This window comes from Sapajus apella, unplaced genomic scaffold, assembly GCF_009761245.1.
Source record: "Sapajus apella isolate SASKATOON/1434 unplaced genomic scaffold, GSC_monkey_1.0 scaffold158, whole genome shotgun sequence".
Classification (NCBI taxonomy): domain Eukaryota; kingdom Metazoa; phylum Chordata; class Mammalia; order Primates; family Cebidae; genus Sapajus; species Sapajus apella.
In genome coordinates, this window is record NW_022437098.1 from 2,058,419 (window position 1) to 2,084,058 (window position 25,640).

The 25,640-nt window shown below is 42.9% G+C and overlaps 1 protein-coding gene across 8 annotated transcripts in view; it reads right to left on the reverse strand.

Moving 5' to 3' along the window:
- The window catches only part of SLC35D2 (solute carrier family 35 member D2), a 67,856-nt gene that overhangs the window by 33,727 nt on the left and 8,489 nt on the right, over nucleotides 1-25,640 (reverse strand). Inside the window, exons 2-6 of one of the 8 annotated variants that reach the window (XM_032266415.1) lie at nucleotides 20,273-20,306; nucleotides 16,326-16,412; nucleotides 12,349-12,416; nucleotides 5,299-5,370; nucleotides 4,027-4,095 (exon numbers count right to left, since the gene is read on the reverse strand). In XM_032266415.1, coding sequence (XP_032122306.1) covers nucleotides 4,027-4,095; nucleotides 5,299-5,370; nucleotides 12,349-12,416; nucleotides 16,326-16,412; nucleotides 20,273-20,306 — 330 coding nt within the window. Of the gene's footprint in view, nucleotides 1-4,026; nucleotides 4,096-5,298; nucleotides 5,371-12,348; nucleotides 12,417-16,325; nucleotides 16,413-19,067; nucleotides 19,265-20,272; nucleotides 20,307-25,640 lie in introns of those variants that run through there. The other 7 variants (XM_032266422.1, XM_032266418.1, XM_032266417.1 and 4 more) reach the window with 7 other exon arrangements.

Genomic DNA, 25,640 nt, shown 5'->3' on the forward strand with positions numbered 1-25,640 from the left:
AAACACGTTGCAGTTAAGGAGCTGGCCAAAAACCCACAAAACCAAAATGGCGACGAGAGTGACCACGGGTCGTCCTCACTGCTACACTCCCACCAGTGCCATGACAGTTGACAAATGCCATGGCAATGTCAGGAAGTTACCTTATATGGTCTAAAAGGGAGGCATGAATAATCCACCTCTTGTTTAGCCTGTCATCAAGAAATAACCATTAAAATGGGCAACCAGCAGCCCTCAGGGTGCTCTATGGAGTAGCCATTCTTTTATTCCTTTACTTTTTTTTTTTTTTTTTGAGATGGAGTCTTGCTCTTGTCGCCCACGCTGGAGTACAGTGGCACGATCTTGGCTCACTTCAACCTCCACCTTCCAGGTTCAAGTAATTCTCCTGCCTCAGCCTCCTGAGTAGCTGGGATTACAGGCTTCTGGCTAATTTTTGTACTCTTAGTAGAGACGGGGTTTTGCCATGTTGCCCAGGCTGGTCTTGAAGTCCTAACCTCAGGTGACCTGCCCGCCTCGGCCTCCCAAAGTGCTAGGATTACAGGTGTGAGCCACCACGCCCAGCCTCTTCCTTTACTTTCTTTTTTTATTTATTTATTTATTTGTTTTTTTTTTTAAAGATGGGGTTTTACCATGATGGCCAGGCTGGTCTTGAACTCCTGACCTCAGGTGATCCACCCACCTCAGCCTCCCAAAGTGCTAGGATTACAGGCGTGAGCCACCGTGCCCGGCTTCCTTTACTTTCTTAATAAACTTGCTTTCACTCTGCACTGCATACTCGCCCTGAATTCTTTCTTGTGTGAGATCCAAGAACCCTCTCTTAGGGTCTGGGTTGGGACTCCTCTCCTGTAACAGGATTACAGGCATGAGGATTACTGCACCCAGCCCAGATGTTGTATTTTAACTTTTTCTAGCCATGTGACTTGCTTTTGAATAAAACGTAAGAGAAGGTAACACATGTCACTTCTGGGCAAAAGCTTTAAGATCCAGTGCCACATTCCCTTTTCCTGCATGTTTAACAAAGAAGTGCCCTCTGAGGCAGGGACTCGATCAGCCTGGATCCCTGAGTAACCACAGGGAGCAGAGCCCTCACACGCGCACTGCCTGGAGTGGGATGGCGTGTGTGGGGTGGGCGGGACACATCCGGTGAGTGAAGCTACCGCCAAGTGGAGGTTGTTTGTTACAGCAGCGTCACCTGCTCACCCACAGATCACAGTCTGATCTGCCACTGCTTGCATCTGGATGCACTAATGTAAGAGGAGAACAGGATGGGGTCACTGCTGGCCTGTAGCTAAGCACTGTGCCCAGGCACTGGGAATGGCAGCCACCAGGAAGGATCCGTTCTGTGACTGCCAGAGGAAAGGCCAGGCTGAGCATGGCTACTCCAGGCTGGCTCTTGGTTGAAAGTTAGATGCTTTTAGAACCCCAGTTTACCCTTTCAGATCGTTTGTAGACTGTCCTTACATATGTGAAGCACAGGCTGGATTTCTGCTCACTGGTTCTGGAAACCTGCCTACATACACATGGTAACTGAAGGGCCATTCCTCACCAAAGACTTACCATCAGTTTCATAAACCATTTTTTGCAAAAGTCTGACTGGCTCTAAGTCAGTGGTTTTTGTTTTGTTTTGTTTTGTTTTGTTTTGTTTTGTTTTTGAGACGGAGTTTCGCTCTTGTTACCCAGGCTGGAGTGCAATGGCGCAATCTCGGCTCACCGCAACCTCCACCTCCTGGGTTCAGGCAATTCTCCTGCCTCAGCCTCCCCAGCAGCTGGGATTACAGGCACGCGCCACCATGCCCAGCTAATTTTTTGTATTTTTAGTAGAGACGGGGTTTCACCATGTTGACCAGGATGGTCTCGATCTCTTGACCTCGTGATCCACCCACCTCGGCCTCCCAAACTGCTGGGATTACAGGCTTGAGCCACCGCGCCCGGCCTGTCAGAGGTTTTTTAAAGTGAGCCCTAACGAAGCCCTAACGGCTGTGCGGGGGAGACCTCAGAATGCCGTGGGAGGAGCCCAGGTAATTATACCCCAAAATATGGTGCCCTGGCATGCAGATTCTTTCACATGGAAGGCCACTGAAGGACAGCAGATATTGAAGAGGCTTTTCTTGGATACCCCCTTTTCTACCTTAAAAGCCTGGGCTCACCCACAAGAACACACTCGCGTTCCATGCCCCTCTCCAAAATCTACTATAGAGAAGAAGACTGAGGCATGCAGCCACATCTGGGCAGACTTAAAAAATATAATGTCTGCTTCTCAAGTACAAATTCCAAAGAGAATCAATTCTTTACAACTTCTGTCTCCCAGGTCCATTCATTCTCCCCAGTCACCATTTCTGATCTCTCAAAGCACTGACTCCATTCGCCGCTCTCCCCTGTGAAGGACACAGAAGCACCTGCACCCCGCCCGTGCATGGGAAGGTAAATGTGTGTGTCTTTTTCTCCTTCTCCTCTCAAGCTGCTCTTTCGTTGGTTCCTTCGTTTTTTGGTTTTTGTTTTTTGTTTTGAGATGGAGTCTCGCTCTGTCACCCAGGCTATAATGCAGTGGCACAATCTCGGCTCACTGCAGCCTCCACCTCTCAGGTTCAAGTGATTCTCCTGCCTCAGCCTCCCGAGTAGCTGGGATTACAAGCACCTGCCACCAAACCCAGCTAATTTTGTATTTTTCATAGAAACAGGGTTTCACCATGTTAGCCAGGCTGGTCTTGAACTCCAGACCTTGGATGATCTGCCTGCCTCGGCCTCCTAAAGTGCTGGGATTACAGGCATGAGCCACCACGCCCAGGCTGTCAGTTCCTTTTTTAATGAACCTTCAGAGAGTAGAGGGGAAGCTGTCCCCCTTAGCATCTACGGCATCTTCCACAGAACTCGTCCCTTTTTTTAACTTCTTTATTCATAACATTTCATTCCAAAAAAAGCTTATCATGACTAGACCAGGCTCTGAGCACTGCTGTCTAGTGTGTGCCGGCACTATACCCGTGGTGTGAGCCAGAACACTGAGACTACAGGGCCAGCTTTCAAGGGGTGAACTCAGCCCACAGCTAGGACTAGGCAACAGAAAGGTACGGATGAAATGGAAGTAATAAACCTCAGTCTACACAATGGACTAAATACATTTATAATGACAATAAGCATGATTTTTTTTTTTTCTTAGAGACAGGATCTTACTCAGTTGCCCAGGCTGGAGTGCAGTGGTGCAATCATTGCTCACTGTAACCTCCAGCTCCTGGGCCCAAGAGATCTTGCCTCAGCCTCCTGAGTAGCTGAGACTCCAGGCACACACCACCATGCCAGGCTAATTTTCTTTATTTTCATTTTTTTGTAGAGATAGGGTCTGTTGCCCAGGCTGGTCTCAAACTCCTGGGCTCAAGCGATCTTCCCACCTAGGCCTCCTAAAGTGCTGGGATTATAGGGGTGAGCCACCACACCCAGCCTCCAGCTCAGCTTTGAACCCAGGGAATGTAACTATTCACATGCACTATCCACCATTCTATAACAGAGGAATCTGAGTGCCTGCCTGCACATGAAGATTTGGCGTCCTCATTATTCCTTTTACAAAATAATTATTAAAGTAGTAGTTGTGCACCAGTGTTGGCTCATATCCCAAACATTCTACCATCAGAAATAGCCACTGCAAAGGTATCACGGAATAATCAAATAAATCCGCACACAAAGGCTTTGTAAGTCTCTTATTGTTAATCAAATGCCCATGAACTTCTCAAGTAAAGTTGTTATATTGAAGACAAGCATTCAGTAAGAACCGTAGACAGTTCACTGCTTTTTGTGAAGAAAAGCGATATTAACATCTTGCCATGCTCTCCTCATATATTCTCAGAAATGTCCTGGCCAATGTGGGACCCACTTTGACTTTCCCAGGAACACATGGGGATTCCACTAACTTTGACAAATTTGTCTCTTGGCTACTCAATTCAACTGCAGCCAGATGGAAAATGAAAAACTGAGGATGGGGCTGGGCCTATTGTCAAAGACACAAAGAAGTTATTGAGAAGAAACAGTCCAAAGTCTTACCCAGCTGCTATGAAAGCCCCAAGGACGATGGCAAAGACACTGACGATGATGTTCAGTGAATACTGCTTCCTGCAATAAATACATAAATAAGAAAGGAAAGGGAGCAGAGAGGAGAACATTGACATGTGATTATATTTTTTAAGCAAATTGAAAATAGACGTAAACAGATTTATAGGTAAAATCTAGTAGACTGTGCTTGATGTAGAGAAAGCACTAAAGGTGCTTCTAAGTCAGACTAAATTTACATCATTTCTTAAGCAGTTTTCTTAATCTAATTACAAACTGATTTCTCAGTTCTCACTAGAGAGGTATTGGGATAAAAAACAGAAGCGGTCCTGTTGGTGGATCTAGTTTGTACAAACTGATAGTAAGTATTCAAAGATTAAGATAAAATTCAACGCGAAGGCTTAAAACACTGAACCACCAACCAAAATTCTTTTTTTTTTTTTTTTGAGATGGAATCTTGCCCTGTCGCCCAGGCTGAAGTGCAGTGGCACGATCTCGGCACATGCAACCTCCGCCTCCCGGGTTCAAGCATTTCCCTGCCTCAGCATCCCAGGTAGCTGGGATTACAGGCACCTGCCACCATGCCCAGCTGATTTCTGCATTTTTAGTAGAGATGGGGTTTCACCATCTTGGCCAGACTGGTATGGAACTCTTGACTTCGTGATCCACCTGCCTTGGCCTCCCAAAGTGCTAGGATTACAGGCGTGAGCCACCGCACTTGGCCAAAATTCATTTCTAATAATCCTCCCAGCAAAATCAAGAATCACCTTTTTAGACATCAGACTAAATATCCTTGTGAGAAATTTTATACCAACAATATAAAAATTAACTTCTTCTGATATATTATAATCACTGCATCAGAACGGACATCCCAATACCCTGCACACCTATCCTGTATGTACGCATGGACAATTCTCTTTGGCGTTCCAAAATTGGTATATATTCCATCTGGCTCAGGAAACAGGAGCCAGTTTATATACCAAACAAGTGCTGATACATATTCATGTCTGTTTTGGAGTGTTTTTCTTCTTTCTTCCTTATGATTTTCTGCCATAAACATGTATTATTTGTCTACGGTAAAATTACAACTTTTTAAAAATCCCTCATTAAGTTTGTGGGGAATCACAGAAGCAGCAACTCCTGTTAAGTGAATAAACCATTGGTCCTTAAATTATTGCAACTAGCAACGGCCACTAGAATTTGCTGGGCAAAAGAAACGCAGTGGATGGGAGACACACTGGAAGAACGGAGGAAAAACAAAATCACCCGAGTATGATGGTTTCCAGAAGTAGGGTAAGTGGAATGGTGAATTTCCGGAGCACGGTGAACATCGGCAGGCTGCCAGGAAAAGAGCGAAGTATGTCAGACACCCGGGTTGGTTGATTGGTTTTTTTCTTTTACATGTTATATATTTTTAATTAAGCTTACTAATTTTCCAAATGAATTTTCACATTTACCATCAATAAATTACATTGAATAATAAAAAAAATACATGGAGATTAATTTCATACCACTTTCACTTAGCAATTTATTTATTTTTTATTTTTGGTGACAGAGTGTCACTCTGTTGCCCAGGCAGCAGTGCAGCGGCGCAATCTTGGCTCACTGCAACCTCCGCCTTCCGAGTTTAAGCAATTCTCCTGCCAGGCTGGTCTGAAACTCCTGCCCTAAGGTAACCCACCTGACTCAGCTTCCCAAAGTGCTGAGATTACAGGTGTCAGCCACCGCACCCAGTCTTCACTTGGCAATTTAAGACACCATACTGTCCAACCATCCTAAAGGTTGTGCTGAAAATACTTCACAAGGTGAACTGACACATCGTTTGACAAATCAAGTCAGGCATATGCATCAGCAATCATTAAATGGTCCTGACCAGCTGGGAGCGGTGGCTCTCGCCTATAATCCCAGCACTTTGGGAGGCCAAGACAGGTGGATCATTTGAGGTCAGGAGTTCGAGACCACCCTGGCCAACATGGTGAAACCCCATCTGTACTAAAAGTACCAAAATTAGCCAGGTGTGGTGGTGGGAACTTGCAGTCCCAGCCACTTGGGAGGCTGAGGCAGGAGAATCGCTTGAACCCGGGAGATGGAGGTTGCAGTGAGCCAAGATTACGCCACTGCACTCCAGCCTGGACAACAGAGCGAAGACTCTCAGAAAAAAAAAAAAAGGTTCTAACCTTGCATCTAATTACTTCTTATTGGGAAACTTATTCTAAGGTAATAATCTAAAGAAAGAAAAAAAACGCATGCATAAATGTGTTCACTGCAGTGAACAGTTTTCTGTGGGAAAACATAAATGTCAGACAGCATCACAATGGTTAAATAAATTAGGGTACGTACTTGAGGGAACCTGACATTATAACTCTACAGTACAAATACTACTGGAAAATGAATATTAAATAAAACGAATGGATACAAAACCATGTAGGGTCTGCAACTATAACAAGATACATTCTGTATGTGGAAAAAGGCTGCAAATGATTATTTATTTATTTATTTATTTATTTAGAGATAAAGTCTCACTCTGTCCCCCAGGCTGTGCAGTGCAGTGGCATGATCTCAGCTCACTGCAATCTCCACCTCCCAGGCTCAAGCGATTCTCCTGCCTCAGCTTCCCAAGTAGCTGGAATTACAGGCACCCACTACCACACCCGGCTAATTTTTGTATTTTTAGTAGAGACAGGGTTTCGACATATTGGCCAGGCTGGTCTCGAACTCCTGATCTCAGGTGATCCGCCCGAAGTGCTAGGATTACAGGCATAAGCCACCGCGCTGGGCTGAAAATGAGTATTTAAAATTGTGTGTTAAAGGGTAGACTTATGGGTGATTTTCTTGCCCAAATTTTACGTAATGAGGCTATACTGCCTTAAAATATATACTTACGAACCTTTCACCCACTCCTAACACCCAGAGATTCCAGGATGCAGCTCAATGCATAGTCAACAGACTGCCAGGGCTGAAATAGCCCATCTCCACCTGCTTCCAGATGCGACCCTGAGCGGCCAATGAGCTAGAGAAAGAAAGTCAGAGCCGGAACAGCAGCACAGGGAGAGTGGCAGCTCAGCCAACCAGACCCAGCACGGGCTTCACATTGTCAAACACAGTGCATCCAGAGAGCAGCTAAGAAAGAATGTTCAGGAATTTTATATTCACACCTAAAGATGACTTATGAGACTGGCTGGACCTACATTTTTCAAAGCTGCAATAACAACAAAACTTTCTATATTTTCAATTAAGTCCAAAAAGTATTTTAGATTATGCCTTTTAAAAGCAAATAAAGTATATTTAATGGTTAAAATATCTTCCCTCTAAGATCGGGAACAAGACAAGGATGTTCACTCTCAGCATTGTATCTATTCAGTGAGGTTTTGATAGTGCAATTAGATAAAACAAACATCTCATTTGGAAAGGAAGAACTAAAGCTATCTGTATTTGCAGAGAACATCTTATATACAGAAAATCCTAAGGGATCCACTTAAAAATTATTAGAACTATGATAAGTGAATCAAGCATATATGCAGGAAATAAAACTAATATACAAAAGTCAACTCTAAATATACACTAGCAATGAGTAATCCAAAAATGAGATTAGGCCAGGCACAGTGGCTCATGCCTGTAATCCCAACACTCTGGGAGGCCGAGGTGGGTGGATGACTTGAGGTTAGGAGTTTGAGACCAGCCTAGCCAACATGGAGAAACCCCACCTATATGGAAAATACAAAAAATTAGCTGGGCGTAGTGACGCATGCCTGTAATCCCAGTTACTCAGACGGCTAAGGCAGGAGAATTGCTTGAACCTGGGAGGTACAAGTTGCAGTAAGCCAAGATCACACCACTGCACTCCAACCTGGGTGACAGAGCGAGACTCCATCTCAAAAAAAAAAAAAAAAATGAAGTTAGCAAAGCAATTTCATCAACAATAGCATCAAAAGCATCAAAAAGAATAAAATTCTTAAAAACAATTTTAACCAAAAGAAGTGTAAGACTTGTGTGGAGAAAACTACAAAACACTGTTTAAAAAAATTAAAGAAGCCAAGTACAGTGGTTCATGCCTGTAATCCCAGCACTTTGGGAGGCTGAAGTGGAAGGATTGCTTGAGGCCAGGAGATCGAGACCAGCCTGGGCAACCGAGGGATAACCTGTCTCAAACTAGAGTTCCCATGAAAGCTGATTGTTAGAGGAGCCTGATAGCACCCGCCCCACCTTGCCACGTGGTCTTTGCACACACTGGCTCCCCTTCCCCTTCTCCCAGGAGCGGAAGCAGCCTGAGGCCCTCACCAGATGCAGATGCAGGTGCCATGCCTCTTGTACAGCCTGCACACCTGTGAAGCACATGAACCTCTTTTCTTGATAAATTACCCAGCCTCAGGTAGTCCTTTACAGCAACACCAACAAAGTCACCAATTCAACACAATCCCTATCAAATCTTAGCTTTTACCTGGCTTGATCTATTCTTTTTTTTTTTTTTTGGCAGAAATTAGCAAGCTAATTTTAAGATTAATAAAGAAATGTAAGGGAATCAAAAAATCAAAACTATCTTGAAAAAGAACAAAGTTGGTGCATTCCTACTTTCCATGTCAAAATTTAATACAAAGTTACAGCAATCAAAACTAGCTAGTACTGGCTTAAAGATATATAAATATATATGGCTGGGCATGGTGGCTCATGCCAATAATCCCAGCAGTTTAGGAGGCTGAGGCAGGCAGATCCTTTGGGCCCAGGAGTTTAAGACCAGCCTGGGCAACACGGTGAAACACAGTCTCTACAAAAAATTTTAAAAAAAAAAATTATTAGCCAGGTGTAGTGGTGCGCACCTGTGGTTCCAGCTACTTGGGGGGCTGAGTTGGGAGGATCATGTGAGCCTGGACGCTCAAGACTATGGTGAGTGCTGACAGTACTACCACACTCCAGCCTGGGTGACAGATCAACATCCTGTCTCAAAAAAATAACAATAAAGGTAGATATGCAATCAATAGAACAGAATTGAGAGTCAAGAAATACACTCTTAAAATTACGCTTGATTTTCAACCAGGCTGCCCAGACAATACAATGGAAAAAGAACAGTCGTTTTAACACATGGTGCTGTGACAACTGGTATCACCTGCGAAAAAATGAATCTGAACTTCTATCTCACACCATACATAAAAAATTAACCCACCGGCTGGGTTCTGTGGCATGTGCCTGTTGTCCCAGGTACTCGGGAGGCTGAGGTGGAGAATCATTTGAGCCCAGGAGTTTGAGGGCACAGTGAGCCATGACTGTACCGGTGAATAGCTACAGCATTTGAGCCTGGGTAACACAGCAACATAGAAAGACCCCATCACTTAAAACAAATAATTTTTTAATTAACTGAAATGTATTAAAGACCTGGATATAGGAGCCCAAACTATACAATTCTTAGAAGAAAGTATAGGAGTAAATCTTTATGACCCTTGGGTTAGGCAAAGCCTTAGGTAAAACATCAAAAGCACAAGCAACAAAACATAAAAAATAGAAAAACTAGAATTCATAAAAATTTTAAAACTTTTATAAGCTAGGCACAGTGGCTCATTCCTGTAATTCCAACACTTTGGGAGGCTGGGACGGGCAGATTGCTTGAGCTCAGGAGTTCAAGACCAGCTTGGGCAACATGGCGAGACCTAGTCTCCACAAAAGTATAAAAATAAGCCAGGCATGGTGGCACACACCTGCAGCCCCAGCTACTCGGGAGACTGAGATAGGAGAATCGCTTGAGCCCAGCAGGTTGAGGCTGCAGTGTGCTATGATGGCACTACTGCACTACCGCCTGCGTAATGAAGCGAGACCCTGTCTCGAAAAATAAATAAATAACATTTTTATAAACGGATACACCAAATGTAATATATATACCTGCAATGAAATACAAATCAGCCTGAAAAAGGAATTAAATTCTGATACCTAATATAACCTGGATAAACCGTGAAAATATTATGTAAGTGAATAAATCAGACAAAAAAAGGCAAAACTGTTGAACAAATCCACTTGTATAAGATGTCTAGAGTAGGCAAATTTGTAGAGAATTAAATGTAAAATATAAACTATAAAAAATCTGGAAGATAGCCTAGAAAATCTGGGTGATCTTGGTTTGTTGATGAGTTTCAAATACCACACCAGAAGCATAATTCATGAAAGAAAAAAATTGATTGTGAACTTCATTAAAATTAAAAACCTCAAGGCCAAGTGTGGTGGCTCACGCCTGTAATCCCAGCACTTTGGTTGGGAGGCCAAGGTGGGCAGATCACGAGGTCAAGAGATCGAGACCATCCTGGCTAACACAGTGAAATCCTGTCTCTACTAAAAATACAAACATTAGCTGGGCGTTGTAGCACACGTCTGTGGCCCCAGCTACTCGGGAGGCTGAGGCAAGAGAATCGCTTGAACCCGGGAGGCGGAGGTTGCAGTGAGCCGAGATGGCGCCACTGCACTCCAGCCTGTATGACAGAGCGAGACTCCATCTCAAAATAAATTTAAAACTTCAGCTCTGTGAAAGAAGTGTTAATTAAATAAAAAGGTAAGCCACAAACTAGGAAGAAAAATTTGCAAAACACATATTTGATAAAGGACTTGTAACAAGTAAATGAAAAGCCATAAATCCATGATAGGAAAAAACAACCCTCCCCAGTCACTAATGAAGGTGTCAGGACACTAACTGATTAGTCTGAACGTTGATAAAGGAAGTTTTTATCCTGCTTTTCCTATATGAAGTAATGAAAATTTGTCCTTATTGAAAAAGTTTAAGCCAGGCTCGTGGCTGTAATCCCAGCACTTTGGGAGGCCAAGACCAGCAGATTACTTGAGGTCAGGAGTTCGAGACCAGCCTGGCCAACATGGTGAAACCCCATCTTTACTAAAAGTACAAAAATTAGCTGGGCATGGTGGCAGGCACGGAATCCCAGCTACTTGGGAGGCTGAGGTAGGATAATCACTTGAACCCGGGAGGCAGAGGTTGCAGTGAGCTGAGATTGCGCCACTGCACTCCAGCCTGGATGACCTAGTGAGACTCCATCTCAAAAAAAAAAAAAAAGTGAAAAAGAAAATGTTTAGACAATAAAGGCAGAAGGTAACTATTTTGCAATTTGTAATTCAATAATAAATTTAGACAATGATTATCAACAGCTGTTAAAACAATTACGGGTAATATTGATTGTGAACCTTGTAAGGAAGGGACAAGAGATCAACCCTATAAAATCATTAACAGTGAAATTGATCCATTTAATAGCATTCCAGGAAGGACAAGGTATTATGTGCCCCATAATCAAAAGATCCAGAAATAGGCTAGGCGCGGTGGCTCATACCTGTAATCCCAGCACTTTGGGAGGCCAAGGCAGGTAGATCACCTGAGGTCAGGAGTTCAAGACTAGTCTGGCCAACATGGTGAAACCCCATCTCTACTAAAAATACAAAAATTAGCCAGGCATGATGGCGGGCACCTGTGATCCCAGCTACTTGGGAAGCTGAGGCAGGAGAGTCACTTGAACCCGGAAGGCAGAGGTTGCAGTGAGTTGATATAGTACCACTGCACTCTAACTTGGGCTACAGAATGAGACTCTGTCTCACAAAAAAAGAAAAAAAACGGAAATAAATGTAGATGCGAATTTCAGAATTACATAGCACACTTGAAAATATCTGCCATTTCTTTTTCCCTGCACCAAACCTGGTCTACACCAAGCCTGAGGCGATGTTCCTGCTCTTATAAAACTGAGATGAGGCCGGGCGCGGTGGCTCAAGCCTGTAATCCCAGCACTTTGGGAGGCCGAGGCGGGTGGATCACGAGGTCAAGAGATCGAGACCATCCTGGTCAACGTGGTGAAACCCCGTCTCTACTAAAAATACAAAAAATTAGCTGGGCATGGTGGTGCGTGCCTGTAATCCCAGCTACTCAGGAGGCTGAGAATTGCCTGAACCCGGGAGGCGGTGGGGTGAGCGGGCGGCGAGCCATCCCAGGCACTCCAGCCTGAGAAAAGCGAGACTCCGTCCCTCTCAAAAAAAAAAACAAAACTGAGATGAAACCAAAGTCACACAAAACCACATTCATACCAACAATCCTACTGAATAAATCAGACTTTCTCTATCTTAATGTTACAGCTCTCATGTGCTATGTTCAGGCTTGAATACAATATAAAACATAAGCTTTTTAACATTCCTAAAATCATCGACAAATTAAACTCAAAACTCCACCTTGCTTTCTTAAATTACTAAACGTTACTGTCTTCTATATATAGTGCAAGCAGCATCAATGGCAAAATCAAACTTGGTCTTTGTACCACTGGGCAGCAGAGCCATAATCCCGCACTCTACCTTAATTTACTTGTGCTTGATAATCCACTTATGTGGTTCCCAACGTAGAGGAGAGGCAGAGGAAATAGCTTCAATTAAAAAAAAAAAAAGAATGAATATTTGGTTAGAACTCCAACAGGCATTTTCCTTCACATATAAAAATGGTGACAGATACTTCACCAGAGAGGATATTCAAAAAGGCATTAAAAAACAATTTTGGCAGGCTGTGGTGGCATCCCAGCACTTTGGGAGGCAGAGGCAGGTGGATCACAACGTCAGGAGTTCAAGACCAGTTCCAGCTTGGGCAACAGAGCGAGATTTTTTGTATTTTTCATCTCAAACAAAGAAAGAAAGAAAGAAAAGAAAGAAAGAAAAGGTGCTCCTCCTCACTAGTCATCAGGGAAAAGCAAATTAAAGCCCATAAGATGTCATGACACACTCACCAGATTAGCAAATTTTATTATTTATTTATTTGAGACAGAGTTTCATTCTAGTTGCCCAGGCTGGAGTGCAATGGTGTGATCTTGGCTCACTGAAACCTCCACCTCCCAGGTTCAAGCAGTTCTCTGGCCTCAGTCTCCTGAGTAGCTGGGATTACTGGCGCCTGCCATTACGCCCGGCTAATTTTTTGTATTTTAGTAGAGACGGTGTTTTGCCATGTTGGCCAGGATGGTCGCGAACTCCTAGCCTCAGGTGATTCACCCACCTTGGTCTCCCAAAGTGCTAGGATTACGGGTGTGAGCCACCACACCCCGCCCAGATTAGCAACATTTAAAATGACTCGCATAGCAAGAATATGAAGCAACAGAGACTTTCATGCATGCTTGTCAGAACGTAAACTGGTGCAGCCACCATGAAGAACAGTTCAACATTACATATTGAAACTGAAGATACGCACACCCCAGGGGCCAGCAGTTCCACTCCCTAATGGATACATTCCTCATTCATATGCATTGTTATGGACTGAATATTGTCTTTCCCCAAATTCATATGCTGAAGCCTAATCCCCAATGTGACTGTATTTGGAGATGAGGTCTCAACCAAGGTAATTCAGGTTACATGAGGGCATAGTGACAGAGCTCTAGACCAACAGGAATGGTGTCCCTATATGAAGAGAAGAGGGCAGGTACAGTGGCTGATACCTGTAATCGTAACACTGGGAGGCCCAGGCGGGAAAATAGCTTAAGCCCGGGAGCTCAAGGCCAGCCCTGGTAACATAGTGAGACCCTGACTCTTAAAAAAAAAAAAAACATAATTAGCAAGGCATGGTAGCAAATGCATCAGTCCCAGCTACTTGGGGGGCTGAGGCAGAAGGATCACTTGAGCCCAGGATTTCGAGGCTGCAGTGAGCTGTGGATGTACCACTGCACTCCAGCCTGGGTAACAGAGCTAGACCCTGTTTCAAAATAATAATAATAAAAATGAAAATAGCCGGGCGTGGTGGCTCAAGCCTGTAATCCCAGCACTTTGGGAGGCCGAGGCGGGTGGATCACAAGGTCAAGAGATCGAGACCATCCTGGTCAACATAGTGAAACCCCGTCTCTACTAAAAATACAAAAAATCAGCTGGGCATGGTGGTGCGTGCCTGTAATCCCAGCTACTCAGGAGGCTGAGGCAGGAGAATTGCCTGAACCCAGGAGGCGGAGGTTGCGGTGAGCCGAGATCGCGCCATTGCACTCCAGCCTGGGTAACAAGAGCGAAATCCCGTCTAAAAAAAAAAAAAGAAAGGAAAAGAAAAGAAAAACAAAAAAAAAAAAAAGAAGTGGAAGAGATACCAGGAGTGCACACACAGAGGAAGGGCCACTGAGGACACAGTGAGAAGGTGGCCATTTGCAAGCCAGGAAGCAAAGCCTCACCAGAAGTCAACCCTGCCAGCACCTTGGTCCCGGACGCCAGCCTCTAGAACTGTGAGGAGACCCGTTTCTGTTGCTGAAGCCACCTGGCTTGGGGTATTTTGTTATGGCAGCCCCGGGTAACACATGTGCACCAGGGTCCAACTATAAGCATGATCAGAATGGTACTTCTTATTTTTCTAGCCCCCAAACTGGAAACATCCAAATTACCATCAACAATAGAACAGATAAGTAAATTGTGGTATATTCATACATGAAAAGAATACAGTCACACATAACACAGATGAATTTCACTATCATAATAGTAAGTGAAAGAAGCAAGATACAAAATAAGATAGAGTATATTCCCTTTATCTCAAGTCAAAAAGCAGGTAAGAATTTAGGGATGCATCTAGATTTAGAAAAATTACAAAGAAAGCAAGAAAATTATTGTTAGAAAAGTTAGGACAGTGGGTAAGGAAGACTTTGTGATCCCATTTCATGACCTAAGTAATGTTTTACAAGGTTAATTATTCATTCAACTACACATTCAAATAGGATGCCTTTTTCTCTATGTATAGATCAGATTTTACCATTTTAAAATTATAATATGCCATAAATAAGAGTAATCAAGCCCAGCAATTTTCTGTTTTTTCTCATGATGATTAGGTTGACAGCCTTCATATACTTCAACCTTTTATTTCTCTTTTTCTGGATGTCCCTAATTTTTTTTTTTTTTTTTTTGAAACAACATCTCACTACTCCGCCCACACTGATCTCCAACTCCTGGCCTCAGGTGATCCTCCTGCCTTTGCCTCCCGAATTGATGGGATTATAGGCATGAGCCACCGCACAGGGCTCCCCTGATTACGGATGCTGTAAGCATGTGCTTCTTTAGTCTGTCTGATAAATAATCCACCGCTAGATGCTGACACTTTTCCAAGCATTAGAGAAACAGCAGCAAACCAGCCACATGGGGTCCTCACCCTCAGGGAACTGACAGTCTAATTTAAATCCAAATACTGTCATAATCCATTTAATCCCACCTGTTGCATGGGACTGGTCCAAGAACCAAATGCCTGCCCTAATGTCTGGAACTCAGTAACTGTTCAACAAATAATATTAGTTCCATTCCACAGTCCAGGAAGGAATGGCAGATTTTGTTTCTAGTTCCATGATGGAAAAAACTCCGTATTTCTATGTATATCAAATTGCATTCTTCATTCCACTCAGAGCTTTTGTCAATCCAGGCTAAAAATGAACACTGAAAACAGAAATCAGTAAATTAGGGCCCAAATCCAGCCCAGCTCTTGTTTATGTTAGTAAAGTTTTACTAGAACACATGAACATCAATCCATTTAAATGTCATCTAGGGCTACTTTCGTAGTATAGCGGCAGAGGTGAATGATTACAAGAGATGATGTGACACTTTACCAAAAAATTTGCCAACCCTTAATTTAGAGTTCTCTCACTTGAGAAGACACACAGTCAGAGTATTCATTCATTTGATGTATGTTGTTAAGCATATACTTTTACTACTATTCCATCACATAAATGAACAACTGAATGATATACAATCTTTATTAAGAATTTTCTTGGCCAGGAGCGGTAGCTCACACCTGTAATCCCAGCACTTTGGGAGGCCAAGGTGGGTGGATCACTTGAGGTCAGGAGTTCGAGACCAGCCTGACCAACATGGTGAATCCCATCTCTACTAAAAATACAAAAATTAGCTGGGCATAGTGGTGCATGCCTGTAGTCCCAGCTACTAGGGAGGCTGAGGCCAGAAAATCGCTTGAACTCGGGAGTCAGAGGTTGCAATGAGCCAAGATGCACTGCACTTCAGCCTGGTGACAGAGTGAGACTCCGCCTCAAAAAAAAAAAAAAAAATTAGCCTGGTGTGGTGGCAGGTGCTTGTAATCCCAGCTAATCATGAGGCTGAGACAGGAGAATCACTTGAACCCAGGAGGCAGAGGTTGCAGTGAGCAGAGATAGCACCATTGTACTACAGCCTGGGCAACAGAACGAGAGTCCATCTCAAACAAAAAAAGGTTTCTATCAACTGCAGGGAGGAAGTACAGTGTGTATAGAAATGGACCTGTACTCTAAAATCAATGTGTATTTTCCCATCTTCTATCACAGCTGTATATACTTTTTATTACATACCTTTACAGGAATTTTCTTATCAAAATCAGGGAAGTGAACTATTTTATTTAGCTTGGACACATATAGTATCATTATGGTGGCTGCCATCTGAAGAAAAAGGGAGAGAGAAACTTCAGCAAAATATCTGCAGATTGCTGGAGGTGCAATGACATCATCGGAAGAAAACACATTCATCAAAAGAAATATGGCAAAAAATTCATTTTCCAAGTTCCAGAAAAAACAACTATTTCTTAGAATATTAAAATTGTTTTTCTTGCCACAGTGCAGATTCCATCAGAAATCTAGGCAAAAAATGTAATGTTGGGCAGGATGAGGTGGCTTACACCTATAATCCCAGCACTTTGGGAGGCTGAGGCGGGCAGATCACTTGAGGCTAGGAGTTTGAGACCAGCCTGGAGTTTGAGGCCAGTGACAAAACCCCGTCTCTACCAAAAATACAAAACTTAGCCAAGAATGGTGGTGGGCACCTGTCATTCCAGCTACTCAGGAGGCTGAGGCCTGAGAATCGCTTGAACCCAGGAGGCCAAGGTTGCAGTGAACCAAGATCGCGCCACTGCACTCCAGCCTGGGCAACAGAGTGACACAGCACTGTCTAAAAAATAATAATAATAATAATAATAATAATATCAGCTGGGTGCAGTGGCTCATGCTTGTAATTCCACCACTTTGGGAAGCTAAGGTGGGAGGATCACCTGATCCTTCTAGGAGCTCTAGACCAGCCTAAGTAACATGGTGAAACTCATCGCTACAAAAAATACAAAAACTTAGCCAGTCTTGGTGACGTGTGCCTGTGATCCCAGCTATTCAAGATACTGAGGTGGGAGGATCACCTGAGCCTGGAAAGTCAAGGCTGCAGTGAGCCATGATTATGCCATTGCACTCCAGCCTGGGCGACAGAACAAGACTCTATCTCAAAATCATCATAATAATATATATATAAATAATATCAAATAGACTTACACATACACATTCTCTCAAGGGGTTCTAGGAACGGAACTGCGGCAGAAGGAGAAAGGGGGTGGTGTCCCTGACAGTGACAAATGTGCAAAAGTGGCCAGAGTCAGTGAGGCGACACATTAATCCTGGACCTTGCTTCCCGTATACTAAACATACAGTCATCTTCCCCCGTAAAGGCACGGGGACATTCTTTTAAAAGAAACTCCACACATAAGCACATTTTTTTAAAGTCCATTATTTCCGTAAAACAGAAGACTAACAAAGAGAAAAAAAGGTTAAAGAGAGATTTACTTTTCAATCTAGCTGGTATAGCAAGAATGCCTCATTCAAATCCTCTTAATCTGGAGTACCCTTTGTATACCGGAAATACTCCGTATCATTATTATGAAATTAAAAAATTTAATGTCATCTTCCATGCAAGTTTTGGAACTTAATTTTCTCTGTATTAAGATGCAAAAATTTAAGACTCCTTCAACATGATTATAATCCTATACCTTGCTCCTGAGTTTACAAACTTAATACCTATCATATATTTATGTAATTAAGACTACCCTGAATTATAACTGTACTTTGTACTTACGCCTCACTTTATAATTCTTAAAAAAATACAATAACATTGGCCAGGCACAGTGGCTCATGCCCATAATCCCAACACTTTGGAGGCCAAGGTGGCAGATCGCTTGAGCCCAGACGTTCAAGACCAACCTAGGCAACATGGCAAAACCCTATCTCTACAGAAAATTTAAAAAATTAGCCAGTGTGGTGGGGCATGCCTGTAGTCCCAGCTACTTGAGAGGCTGAGGCAGGAGGATCACTTGAGCCCAGGAGGTCAAGGCTGCAGTGAACCAAGATCACGCCATTGCACTCCAGACTAGGCAACAGAGCCAGACACTGTCAAAAAAAAAAAAAAAAAAAAAAGAAAGAAGGATAAAATAAAATAAATGTACAAACATTTACTTAAAATAAATGTAATTCAGACTTTTAAAATTAGGTCTGACTGGCCTCTTCCCTCAACAAATTGCAAATTAGAAAGGCTTCACCTTTGAGTATAAGCCAGTGGGTTAAAGAGTAATGAGTTTATTTCACTTGGTGATTACAAAGGGCACCTTATCACTGATTTTTTTTTTTTTTTTTTTTGGAGTCACAGTCTTGCTCTGTCACCCAGGCTGGAGTGCAATGGTGCAATCTCAGCTTACTGCAACCTCTGCCTCACAGTGAATGTTCAAGTGATTTCTGGCTAATTTTTGTATTTTTAGTAGAGATGGAGTTTCGTCATCTCTACCAGGCTGCTCTCGAACTCCTGACCTCAAGTGATCCACCCACCTCGGCCTCCCAAAGTGCTAGGATTATAGGCATGAGCCACTGTTCCTGGCCTGATTTTTTTTTTTTAATGTGATTTTTAAAATATTTTTACATTGAAATATAAAGATAATTTTTTTACTGTAAGAAAATTCTTGTTACAAATTTTCTCCCTAAAATGATGCTGCAAAGAGTTGCTTATTAGCAAGACATTTAATCAGAATAATGTTTACCCACATAAATGACAGGCTTTTCCAGATTCACAATTAAAAATTTAGTTAACAGATACTAGTTTCATAATGTTAAGCTTTTTCGTCTATAAATTAAAGCAAAATCAAAACAAACAAACAAACAAAAAACATTGGGGCCTGTTACACTTGTTTATCTGGAAATCACCAGGATACAACCACAAGAATAAATGAGCCACAAATTAACATGAATGGGAAATTTCAGAAACTGCCAAATGGGCATAGTTTGAAAGCTTACCCAAGCTCATCCTTGTACTTCAGAGCAAAAATCACAAACTCCAGGAAGCAAACTGCAAACGTTTTGTTTGGCACATAGGGAGTTTTGTAAAAATTTGAATCAGTTGCCAGCATTTATGAATTTGAAGATTTTATATAAAAATTCAAACTCTCGCCGGGCGCAGTGACTCACGCCTGTAATCCTAGCACTTTAGGAGGCCGAGGCAGGTGGATCACGAGGTCAGGAGTTCAAGACCGGCCTGGCCAACATGGTGAAACCCTGTCTCTACTAAAAACACAAAAAATTAGCTGGGCATGGTGGCGTGCGTCTGTAATCCCAGCTACTTGGGAGGCTGAGGCAGGAGAATCGCTTGAACCTGGGAGGCAGAGGTTGTAGTGAGCCAAGATCATGTCACTGCATTCCAGCCTGGGCTTTGCTTCAAAAAAAAAAAAAAAAAAAAATCAAACTCTCAGCTGGGCGTGGTGCCTCATGCCTGCAATCCCAGCACTTTGGGAGGACAAGGTGGGCGATCACCTGAGGTAAGGAGTTCAAGACCAGCTTGGCTAACATGGGGAAACCCCTTCTCTATTAAAAATACAGAAATAGCTGGGCATGGTGGCAAATGTCTGTAATCCCAGCTACTCAGGAGGCTGAGGTGGGAGAATCTCTTGAACCAGGGAAGCAGAGGTTGCAGTGAGCCAAGATTGCACCATTGCACTCCAGCCTGGGCAACAAGAGCAAAACTCTGTCTAAAAAATCAAAAAAATTCAAACTCTCTCTTGAAAAGCACCTGATGCTAATAATCAGGGCAGCATGGTGAGTCCCATGCCACGTCCCAACCCTTTTCCTATCAGGCACAATGGCTTAAACTAAGTATCAAGCTCACACTTTAAGTGGGACAAGGATTCTCTCCCACCCAGTCCTCAGTCAACTCATGTGTTACCCTCCAGGCCTTGGGGGCTTTAAGTCTTGTATTCCCCTGCTTTAGAGTAATTAAATTCAGTTAAGGAACTTAAAATAAGCAGCTGCTTTTCCCATAAATACGAGTGTTCCTAAATTGTAGACTTAAATAAAATAAGTCCTGTTGTCTCACCAAGAGTGCCATGAGCCTCTGGTCCTCTGCCAGCTGAATAAATTTACAAACCACAGCTTTAAACAAAAGGACTCAAAATGTCGTTACGTACACTGATGGCAAAATAGGAGGTTAATTCCATGTTTCCACTCACCTGTCCAATTCCAAGGAAAATTGGTGACGGGAAACTACAAAGAACACAGAACAACAAATCAGTTAAGCAAATATAACAATCTGAAGATAGTACATAATAAATAATGACAAGTTATTAAAAAGTCTGAGAAAATGAAAATTTATCAAGCTTGTTCACTTTTCGTTTATTTCTTTTTTTTAATTTTATTTTTAAGACCGTGTCTTGCTCTGTTGCCCTAGCTGGAATGCAGTGGTGTAAACGTGGCTCACTGGAGTCTCAGCCTTTTGAGCTCAGAAGGTCTCTCACCTCAGCTTCCTGCCACCCAGGCTGGAGTGCAGTGGTGTGACGGCTCAAGCCATCCTTCCTCCTCCACCTCCCTAGTAGCTGGGACCACAGGCACAGGCCACCACCCCCAGCTAAACTATATATACATACATTTATATATATATATATATATTTTGTAAACATATATGTGTGTGTGTGCGTGTGTGTGTGCATTTTTTTTTTTTTTTGAGATGGAGCCTCACTCTTATCACCCAGGCTGCAGTACAGTGCTGCAATCTCAGCTCACTGCAACCTCTGCCTCCCAGGTTCAAGTGGTTCTCCTGCCTCAGCCTTCTGAGTAGCTGGGATTACAGGCTTGCGCCACCGTGCCCAGTTAATTTTTGTATTTTTAGTAAAGATGGAGTTTCACCACGTTGGTCAGGCTGGTCTCAAACTCCTGACCTCAAGTTATCCACCCACCTCAGCCTTCCAAAGTGCTGGGATTACAGGCGGGAGACACTGTGCCCAGCTAAACATGACATATTTTTAATTTGCCTCAAAATACTTTGGGGGGGCAATGGTGGAGTGAGTGGGAGAGGGATACAAATGCAGCAAAGCTGTGGACTCTGGGTAATAGTTACATAGTGATTCATTATACTCGTTTTAAAAGATAATATACCCAGGAACAAATCTAATCAAAGATTTGCAAGAAAGGCATCTGTATAAATCATTATACATCAATATTCTAAAAATTAAAGAACTAAAATAAAGGTCATGGGTTGGAAACTTGATACTGTAGTGATGTCCATTATCCCCAAATTTATTTATAGAATCAGTGCAATCTCAGCAGAAATATCAACAGATATTTTGTGGAAACTAACAAGCTGATCCTAAAGCTGAATGAAAAAAAGGCAAAGAGCACAAACCACCCAAGACAATCCTGAAGATAAGCAAAATCAGAGGAATTACTCTAATGGATGTCAGAATTCATTTTCAAATTACAATAAATGAGATTGGGTGGTAGTTGCACAAAGGTAATCCAACGGGACAATGGGAAAGAACAAAGGTCAAGACCAAGACACACATATATGGACACCTGATTTATGATACAGATGCCGCTGCAGAGCAGTGGGGAAAAGATCTTTCAGCAAACCCAGATCTTTCAGCACTGGGTGATTTGGATGCAGACTCCTGACCCCTACCTCACATCATATTTAACAAGGCAGGACCACACCTGCACTGGCTCAACCCTTCATTGGCTCCCAGTCACTTCTCAGGCTACTTACAAAACTGGAATGCCCCATAAAACTCAGCCATCAACCTGTATGTTGGAGGGGAAACACACCTATCTCAGACAGGCTAAGAAGAGAATAAGGAACAAATCTACCTTATACCTTATCAGAGAAAACAGAATGAATGGCTAAACAGTAAGAGCATGGGGCCGGGCGCGGTAGCTCAAGCCTGTAATCCCAGCACTTTGGGAGGCCAAAGCGGGTGGATCACGAGGTCAAGAGATTGAGACCATCCTGGTCAACACGGTGAAACCCCGTCTCTACTAAAAACACAAAAAATTAGCTGGGCATGGTGGCGTGTGCCTGTAATCCCAGCTACTCAGGAGGCTGAGGCAGGAGAATTGCCTGAACCCAGGAGGCGGAGGTTGCGGTGAGCCGAGATTGCGCCATTGCACTCCAGCCTGGGTAACAAGAGCGAAACTCCATCCCAAAAAAAAAAAAAAAACAGTAAGAGCATGCAAATAAAATTAACTCTAGTGAGTGCTAGTTCATCCCACCCATACACTCCCTTCCTCATAGAAGCACCCATTCCCCAGCTGGGCTCTCTGCTGAAGAAAGCTGTCTGATAGTAGCATGTCTACTCCCTGAGCATAGCCTGCATTTTAACTGTTGGTCTCTGCAGGGGCCTAACGGCTACACCCCAGCCCCAATTCAGGACAGCTCTGCAGAGCCAGTCTGGCTCTAGAGCCCCTAGGACAAGGCCTTTCCTGTAACTGCATCAGAGCTCGACTTTTCCCTCTGCCTAATTCAGCTTCCCAGGATCACTTTCCAACACACTTCCTAAGCCTCTGAGAACACAACCTGTAACATTAAGCAAAATCACAAGGCAACAATATAAACAAACAGTAAAACAACAACAAAAAGCGGTCACATAGCTGGGCACGGTGGCTCACACCTGTAATCCTGGCACTTTCAGAAGCTGAGGGGGTGGATCACCTGATGTCAGGAGTTCGAGACCAGCCTGATCAACTATGGAAAACCCCCGTCTCTACTAAAAATACAAAAATTAGCCGGGCATGGTGGTGGGCACCTGTAATCCCAGCTACTTGGGAGGCTGAGGCAGGAGAATGGCTTGAATCCAGGAGGTGGAGGTTGCAGTGAGCTGAGATCACACCACTCACTGCATTCCAGTCTGGGCGACAGAGTGAGACTTTGTCTACAAAAAATTAATTAATTAATTAATTTTGAAGAAATAAACAGTAAAACAACAACAAAAAGACGCACAGACGGTAAGACAAAGAGCCCAGCCTAGAAGAAAATATAATGCATGGAGGAGAAGGAAGTCTTCCTAATTGCTTCAGGCCACAGAACACCTCAGAAATAATAAAACCAAAAAAAACAAGAGCTCAAAGTTAAGTTGATGAGAGAGTCAAAGGAGATGAAAAGAAGGCATGCAGACCTAAGGAAACCAACCGAGGATCCCACAACCTAACTGCCACATGAGGAAATACCTCTAGAAACACCCAGGAGCTAAATGGCCACTGCTGGAAATGGAATCATCAACACCTGAGGTGATCATAGTGCATGCAGAAGAAAACTCTAAAAGATCAATCAGTCTGGGAGACAGAAAACCACCACCATACAGGGCTAGTTACTGGACCTCGACTTTAGAAGACTATATTCCATAACTTTATATTGAATTCTACTCTATAATTAAAGTTGAATCACCTTACTGAGTTATTAAACTACTCAATAGGCCAAATGCTGTGGCTCACGCCTTTAACAGCACTTTGGGAGGCTGAGCAGCTGGATCACCTGAGATCAGCCTGACCAACATGGTGAAACCCCATCTCTACTAAAAATACAAAAATTAGCCAGGTGTGGTGGCACACACCTGTAATCCCAGCTACTCAAGAGGCTGAGGCAGGAGAATCGCTTGAACCCAGGAGGCAGAGGTTGCAGTGAGCTGAGATCGTGCCACTGCACTCCAGCCTGGGCAACAGAGTGAGACTCCATCTCAAAAAAATATGAAAATAAAACTGAAACACGGGGTCTAAAGGAAACACAATGACCTTAGGTTTTTAATATTTTTTTACTGATCTTAGACCTCTTAAATTTAGAGGGATCATTCAAGACTTTTTTTTTTTTTTTTTTTTTTTTTGAGATGGAGTTTCACTCTGTCTCCCAGGCTGAAGAACAGTGATGCAATCCCCACCCACTGCAACCTCTGCTTCCCAGGTTCAAGCAATTCTCCTGCCTCAGCCTCCCAAGTAGTTGGAACTACAGGCGTACGCCACCACATCCAGCTAATTTTTGTATTTTTAGTAGAGAGGGGGTTTCACCATGTTGGTCAGGATGGTCTCAATCTCTTGACCTCATGATCCACCTGCCTCAGCCTCACAAAGTGCTGGGATTACAGGTGTGAGCCACCACGCCCGGCCCTTTTAAGACATATTAATCTTTGTAATGAAGAAAAATATATTTGAAAGTCAGTCATTCTTTCAGTTGAAGTTCTATTTCTCTTTTCTCCATTCAATTCAGTTAAAACTAAATTTCATATACACATGCTATGACACTCCCCATCTAAATAACTCTTCAAGTGCAGCCAGCATGACTCACTGTGGCCACTCCTGATACGATTCGAGATGAAATTCCCAGGGTGGGTATCAAGTATTCCTGCCAAAAAATGTTTCAACCAAATGAAATCGATTCTTTAGATCTAACTTTCAGTTAGAAAATAGCAGAAGATAAGTTAATTGAGACTTCAAAAAATAAATTGGACAATCCAAAATGTGGGACATTTTACAAAACAACTGGTCCAGGCTTTTCAAAGTCAGTATTATGTGGAGGGGGCGATATAGGGAACTTTTCTACATTAAAAGAAACTAAAAAGACAAACCGGTATGTATTGCATGAGCCTTGATTGCATCATAAAACCATAAAAACATCTTTGGGACAATTGGCATTGTGGGGGGAAAAGGAGAAATGAAACTTTTTATCTAAGGAATTATCCGGCAAAGAGAGGCTCTGGAATGTAACAGTAGTCATATCACTCCTCTTTGAGCTAAATAATTACCTCTTAAAGCCACTTGCTATGTGGGAGCTAGACTGATACCAAGTAGCCACAAAATGTCACACACCCTATAGTTGGACAATGTGTAGCCAATTACTAACCAATGTTATTTCTGCCAACCAGTGAGAATTCCTGACAAACCACTTTGTAATCACCCCTCCCTGATTTGTCCTTTTTTTCTTTAAAAACTTGAGCCTCTCTTTTGTTCTCCTGAGCACTCCCCAAAGAAACCTGTAATTATTTCAAGTGTCGCAGGCTGCAGTCTTCAACCTCAGCCCAAATCAGCTCTCTGTATTAATTTTGCCTCAGCTTCTTTTTAGGTAGACCAGATGATTATAGATTTATTTGGTAGTAGATGATTTTAGGAAGTTATCGTTAAGTTTGTTAAAAGTGAAATGATACTATATAGGAGAATGTCCTGAGGCCTCAGGAGAGGCGAACTGAAGTATTTGACAGGGCAGTGCTCTGAGCTTACAACTTACTTTCAATGGCTGGAGGGAGTCTCAGTACTGTGTGTTCACTCTCCTTTATTTCTCATTTTCAGTATGCTTGAAACTTTTCACAATAAAAAGTTTGGGGGAGGAGGAATCTAAGTAATCCTCATAAAAGTTAAATAATTAGGCCAGGCATGGTGGCTCATGCCTGTAATCCAAGCACTTTGGAGGCCAAGGCGGGCGGATCACCGGAGGTCAGGAGTTCAAGACCAACCTGACCAGCATGGTGAAACCCCGTCTTAAAAAAAAAAAAAAAAAAAATTAAAAAAGAAAAAAAAAGTTAAATAATTAAATTAAAGCCCCCTTCTTTTCAACTTTTTTTTGGA